The sequence below is a fragment of the Zootoca vivipara genome, chromosome 2, assembly GCF_963506605.1.
Source record: "Zootoca vivipara chromosome 2, rZooViv1.1, whole genome shotgun sequence".
Taxonomy (NCBI): Eukaryota; Metazoa; Chordata; class Lepidosauria; order Squamata; family Lacertidae; genus Zootoca; species Zootoca vivipara.
In genome coordinates this window covers 41,354,758-41,361,756 of record NC_083277.1, presented here as the reverse complement: position 1 = coordinate 41,361,756, position 6,999 = coordinate 41,354,758, and the positions used below count along the sequence as shown (strand labels likewise).

The window sequence follows — 6,999 nt, the reverse complement described above, 5'->3', positions numbered from 1 at the left end:
CCCTACCTACAACATTGCCTGTGGTTAATCACTAGTGTTGGGAGATGGTCATGGACCAAGGCATTTGACCGGCAGAGGAGAAGACAATGCGCACCCACACACCTCAGTGCCACATCATCTTCTACTGCACCCAAGGGCAGCAGTCTAGGCTAGGGAATGAAGGGCAGGCCACATGGTGCACAAAGCTTTGACGCCTTGTTGCTGCTCCCTGCTTCCCAGCAACTGCTGCCTGAGGCAGTTGCCTCACGGTAGGGCCAGTCCTGGTCATATGCAAAGTTGCTCACTACTGGTGCTGCTCAAACGTTTGAGTTATATGATCCCCCTTGAATGGAGCCACCCAGTGTATCACTAGCCCATCATTCCCAGCACCTGAAAGACATGAGCACTGAGGGGCTTGTGTGAACTGAGGCTGGTCAATCTACTGTCAAGGTAATCTAACAGTGGGGGCAAGTTTCTCTCCTGCTCAAGGGGCCAGCTAGTGTGGGCCAGTTTTGCTGCCTCAGTTGTGCTTGTCAAAATCTTCTGCTTTATATAACCACATGTAGAGTGGCCATGCTGGGCACCTAGATGCAGATAAGCAGGAATGATGCTATGCCCTGCAGTGCAACTTATCTTCTTGGGAACAAAGTGGTCATTCCCTCATGGTGTTGTGGGTATTGTAGGAATATATGCTGTTCTCCTTTGACATGGCTAAGGTATTTCAGACAGTTGGAATCACCTGGCATAGTCCTAAGAGAGAGGTGCCTCCTCTGGAAAGTTTATAGTCTAAGGCATCTGCCACAAGTTGCATCATAGATGTGAAATATGACCTTTCCAGAGAGCTCATTTGCGCAACACACCAACTGATAGGACCGCAGCAGGCCTCAAATGCACTAAAAGTCAACTGTGTGCTGATTGGCCGAGATGCTTCTGACCTCACAATACTACTCAGCAGCCAGCGCCTTGAAATCAAACAATATGAGCAAGCAGCCTTTCTCTTTCCCTTTGGCACCAAAACCATTACCATTGGGCTGTGAGGAAAGAAGTGCCACAACCAAAACAACGGGATCCACTGGATCCGAACCGCATAGGACCTTGTGTCCCCAGGGAAAACCCACCAAATAATCTCTAAACCCAGCCAGACTTTTGTTTGTGATGGTTAATTATTACGAAGTCCTAGGGCTGCATCAAAATGCCTCGCAAGAAGATATTAAGAGGGCCTACCGCAAGCTGGCTCTGAAGTGGCACCCTGACAAGAATCCATACCACAAGGAGGAAGCTGAAAAGAAATTCAAAGCAGTTGCTGAGGCCTACGAAGTTTTGTCTGATCCTCAGAAACGCGCTCTCTATGACAGGCCTGTCAAAGAACCAAGGTTTAGAGGAAGAGGTGCTTCTGGGGGCCACTCCCGCAGCCCATTCGATTTTGACTTTGTATTCCGCAGTCCCGATGAGATCTTTAGGGAGTTTTTTGGAGGAATGGACATCTTTGAGCATGACTTCTGGGACAACCACTTTGACGAGGACAATAACAGGGAGGAGAGCAGAAGTGGCTTGCAAGGACCCCTGGGTCTCTTTTCTGGATTAAGTGCCTTTACTAATTTTGGGTTCAACTCATTCGGTCCTGGCTTTCACACTATGGTCTGCAGGTCCTTTGGAGATGACAGCACTGGAACGCACAACTTCAGATCTGTCCAAACGTCTACCGAAGTGGTCAACGGACGAAGAGTCACTACGCGGAAAATTGTTGAGAACGGGCAAGAAAGAGTGGAAATTGAGGAGGATGGCCAGCTGAAGTCCATAAGAGTAAATGGAAGGGAACAGTTGAAATGCTAACACCTCTCCTCATGCCTGTTCCAAAAGCAATATCCAGCTGCTTGTACAATCTTAAATGGAGTCTTGTTCCGTAAAACCGGAATCCAGCTAATAAACTCCTTCATTGAGTTCAAGACCTGTTTGGTAAAGACTTCTTAATTACTTTGAACATTTTTGCACAAATGTAGGGATGTTGAGGCACGTGGTTTATTTTGAATAACTCCAGAATTCTATTGAGGAAACCAATGTGACCAAGGATGGGCAAATCTGTTAATTTTGGTTACTCTCGGTTTCTCATATTTCCAGTCTTAAGCTCAGTTCTCCACATTTCCTCATCAGTTTGTGCTTTTTTCATGAAAATTTATCAACATTTTAGTGCAAGTTTCTCCTAAAACACACAATACCATGTCTAATATAATACAATTTATATATTATTTTCACCAATATATGCCGCTTTATACAGATCTTACCCCAGAATATACATTTTGGTGCACTTTACTAAGCTGGAAAGTTCAGGAAATTGTGAATTTCAAATGATGTTTTGTTTCGGTTCATAGGTTGTTTCAGGAAATGCAAATTTGGTTTGTTGTTGTTGTTTAGTCGTTTAGTCGTGTCTTGCACTGCCTCCCGCAGTTTGGTCAAACTCATGTTCGTAGCTTCGAGAACACTGTCCAACCATCTCGTCCTCTGTCGTCCCCTTCTCCTAGTGCCCAATCTTTCCCAACACCAGGGTCTTTTCCAGGGAGTCTTCTCTTCTCATGAGGTGGCCAAAGTATTGAAGCCTCAGCTTCACGATCTGTCCTTCCAGTGAGCACTCAGGGCTGATTTCCTTAAGAATGGATAGGTTTGATCTTCTTGCAGTCCATGGGACTCTCAAGAGTCTCCTCCAGCACCATAATTCAAAAGCATCAGTTCTTCGGCGATCGGCCTTCTTTATGGTCCAGCTCTCACTTCCATACATCACAAATTTGGTAGGTTCGCTTTTAAATGCAAACTGAATTGAGTTTCTTTCCCCATCCCTAACTTTGACATACCTGGACCTTGGCATACAGGAATTCTCCTTTTATACCTACAGTATTTTTTTTCCTTGCCCACCAACAGATATGAGGACCTAAGGGGTCCAAAGACTCCTGAAATTTTCTCTGAACTGACACTAAAATTATATCCTTAAACTTGACTAGATCAGCAATAATCTCTAATGTAAAAAATCTCTCTTAAAAAAATGAAGTGTCTGAAATCCAGGTGGTCACTACTTGTCAGCATCCCCACTACAATGAGTTTCCATTATGGTTCTAAATGAAACACTCAACTTTGGGCCAAGTATGAGTTCCCTACCTGTGACCTTCAATATAATTGCTTGGAAGTTGGAACATATTTGCATTACTTGTTCAACTTGTTTCAAAAAGCAATATTAACAATAATAACCAAGTTAATTCCTTGTAAGCCCTTTCAAGGTTTGTCTTCATTCTTCTGGAGACAAGAATAAAGCAGGTGAAACTTTGGCAGCTACAGATTCAATAACACTGAGCTAAGAGGAAGCAACTAGCTGGAAAGGACAGGGTTAAAAGGGCAAAGATGAAAGGTTAGCTATGTCAAACTTAATAGGAAAGTGAACATAACTCAATTTTTACTCTTTCTCTGATATTTCTATTAGATAACAGGCAACAATCCAATTATGAACCAAATATTACTAGGCAGGCTGCTTAGGTATCAACAATTTACAAAAAATAAAATAAAAAATTCCTTCCAGCAGCACCTTAGAGACCAACTAAGTTTGTCATTGGTATGAGCTTTCGTGTGCTACCTACCTGTAACAAGTTTACAAAGTTCATTTTAAAGTACAGTAAATGAAATGATACAGTAGGCACTAATGTAGATATTTCTGTCATCACAATATATATATAGAGAAAACAACTGAATGTTCCTGACATGTTTATATTCCATCTTTGCTCTAAGGAGTTCTTTGTAGCATACAGGATCCCTCTCTTTTTATTCTGACAACAACCCTGTGAAGTTGGTTGGTCTGGTCCGGGGTAAGGGCTCAGAGTGGTAGGGAAATCTCCCTCTCTCATAACAGCAGAACTCAGGGGTCATTCATATAGCATGTGGGGTTACATGGAAACGACAGAATCAAATCCTACAAATGGAATTTCACCATATAGTCCAAACACTGGATAGCTCAGTTGGCTAGAATGTGATGCTGACAAAACCAAAGGTTGCAGGTTTGGTACTTGGCCAATAAATTATTATTATTATTCCTTCACTGAAGGGTGTTGGGCGAGATGATCCTCAGAGTCCCTTCCCACTCGACGATTCTATGAGCTAAAGCTCTGAGAATGTAGTTCCCACAGGCAGTCAACTTTTAAGGAGCTTCAACATTAGCCATAACTTTGTTGATGAGAATGCTTTCATGAGTTGTAGTTTTCCAAAATACTGGCATACTTCATTTGAAAAAGATACCAACACAGCAAAGTGGCATCTTCTGTTGGATCAGTACTGTCCAGTAAAAAGGGATTAATTTATCTCTTATTGGGGAACATGACACTTAAGTACCAAAACATTAGGGATGCCAAAGACAGTTTCTTGTTGTAATGCAACCTTCCCTAACCTAGTGCCCTGCTGAAGTTTTGGGCCATTAGCCCTAACCAGCATGGCAAATCATCAGGGACTGTTGGGCTCATCTAGTCCTACATCCTGTTCTCACTGTTGCCAAGCAAATGCCCACATGAAGCCCATAAGGAGGACCTGAGATGTACTCCAACAACACCTGGGAGGCACCATTGCTAATATGCAACTCATGAAGCGTCAAGAACAGAATGCCACTACCGTACCTAGCTACAGTTGGATGACGTAAGTAAGCGAGGTAGAAGATAGCACCAAGCTGGGGAATTTCCTGGGGGTTATATTTCCCCTTCCTCTGCACAACCCCTTCTGCTCATTGAGTACGGGGATTGTGTGGGGAAATGTTGTTCCACAAATTGTTTCCTCTGAAATTTCAGTGGGGAAACTTTCAGGAGCCACCGCAGTCATGAATACTGTAGTGCCAGAGCTCGGGTTTCTCCATGTGAACTCTGCATCTGAGGATGGCCAAGAGGGATCGTGGCGGTGGGACGAGAGAAACAGCTGTCATATGTGCGAGCCAGCCCTTAGTGAAACGACTGTTGCTCCAAAAAAAAAAAAGGCAGGGTCTTTGTTGCATAGAGACCTCCATAAAACACACAAAAGCTAATTCAGCCCAACTGCACTTAGCCTATGAGTGTTAGCAGTTTGCCCAGGGAGCCCGAGACATTATTTTATTAGCAGCCCCACAACTACTTTAAAGAGCACTTGGGCTGCAAAAACAAAACCCGAAATAAAAAATACATTAAAGCATTTGGAATTACTTCATGAAATACTAAATCACAATATTAACCAACTGACCTTTGCTCTGCACAGACCTGCTAATTTTAGCAATTACAGCCAACAACTTGAATATATCAAGTGGGCAACTGTTTAACAATAATGACATCTGCTTGGAAAATCCAATTATGTCTAAACATCTCTAAATCCCCACTAGGGGATACCTGCTTTCTTTTTGCTACTGTTAGTTCCTGCCTAATAGGATTTTAAACTCACAGCCTGCTGCACATTGCAGTAGCAGTGCCCTGCTCTCCCTGGAGTGCCAACGGCGGGGCTGCGATCACATTAAGCAACAAGCGAGAGCCTCTCCTCGGACAGTGATGGAAGCGCTTTGATTTTCTGGCGTCCTAATCTGATAGACAGGCGCATTAGCCAGATCCCTTCACTCCCGTGTTTCCCCTGTAGAGCACATTCCCCCTCCCCAGCACAACCTCTGATGTTTTGTACATTAAAAGCAAGTGGTCAGGGATTTTATTTTTATTTTTTTTGCGGCAGGGGCGGGGGGGGGGGTCCCCTAAAGGCTTCCTCATCTCAAAGGCAGGTGATAGATATAGCTGGTGGCCACACATGCTTTTGTTAGGAAGCTGGTCCCATGCGCCTTCTTCTTCTTTGCTTTGGTGCTCCATGGCTTGCTTTGATGCAAGGAGAAATGGTAATGGAAGGCCCAGGTACAGATGTAAGGGTCGGCTCCACAAACAGGGTAATTGTGCTATGGAACAGGGCCTTGGGCAAACTGGGGCTATCTGAGGTGTAATTATGTAAGAGCATTTCAGTGTGAAGAGTGGACTTACCCTGCTTTTTGTAATGTATTTTCCACATTGCAGAAGTAAGATTGGCACTTTTCTCTTCTGGCTCATCCAGACCTTGTGCCTTTAACAGTTCGCATGGCAAATAGAAATGCAACCAGTGGAACTATTCCATCATTGCGTAGTAATAGGCTCTGCCTGCTCAATGCACAGGAGTCTGGCCAATGGCACAAGAACCTCTACAGGGAACGGTGGCTGTTTCGTTCTTCACATGATATGGGATAAATAACCGTGTTCTTTGCTGTGAGGTGTTTTAGAATTCCAGGTCTGCCCATGATGACAATGCAATGATCACACCATCAGTTAAGTGTCACAAAGAGGAGACCCATAGCTGCCAAGTTTTCCCTTTTCTCGCGAGGAAGCCTATTCAGCATAATGGAATTTCCCTGAAAAAAAGGGATAACTTGGCAGCTATGAGGAGACCGCATTTAAGAATAATAGTGCTAGGAGAGCCAGTGTGGTGTAGTGGTTAAGAGCGGTAGACTCGTAATCTGGGAAGCCGGGTCTCTGCTCCTCCACATGCAGCTGCTGGGTGACCTTGGTCTAGTCACACTTCTCTGAAGTCTCTCAGCCCCACCCACCTCACAGGGTGTCTGTTGTGGGGGAGGAGGGGAAAGGAGATTGTTAGTCGCTTTGAGACTCCTTTGGGTAGTGATAAAGCGGGATATCAAATCCAAACTCTTCTAGTTCAGACCAAGGACCCATCTAGTCCAGCATCCTGTTCTCACAGTGGCCAATTAGATGCCTTCCGGAAACCTCCAAGCTGAATATGGACGCAACAGCACTCTCCCCGCTAGGGATTCCCAGCAACTGGTATTCAGAGATAAAAATCATTATGGTTAGAAACCATTGATAGCCTAACCCTCAATGAATAGAGTGAGCATAACCAAATGGCGACTTTATTCACCGAGAACAGAACGTCTGTGCAGCCAACTGGCTGCTAGGAACTCTTGATCTGGAAACAAAAAATGCAGTGCCAGAGAGCTGAACTCAGACACTTCCT

The 6,999-nt window shown here is 44.3% G+C and overlaps 1 protein-coding gene across 1 annotated transcript; it reads left to right on the top strand.

Moving 5' to 3' along the window:
• Nucleotides 1-1,134: 1,134 nt before the first annotated feature.
• Nucleotides 1,135-1,812, top strand: DNAJB8 (DnaJ heat shock protein family (Hsp40) member B8). Its single transcript, XM_035101432.1, has one exon. It carries the CDS (start codon nucleotides 1,135-1,137, stop codon nucleotides 1,810-1,812), a length of 678 nt encoding a protein of 225 aa, XP_034957323.1.
• Nucleotides 1,813-6,999: the final 5,187 nt, after the last annotated feature.

Coding starts and splice junctions, on each gene's coding strand:
- DNAJB8 (XM_035101432.1), top strand. CDS start 1,135: ATGGTTAATTATTACGAAGTCCTAGGGCTGCATCAAAATGCCTCGCAA.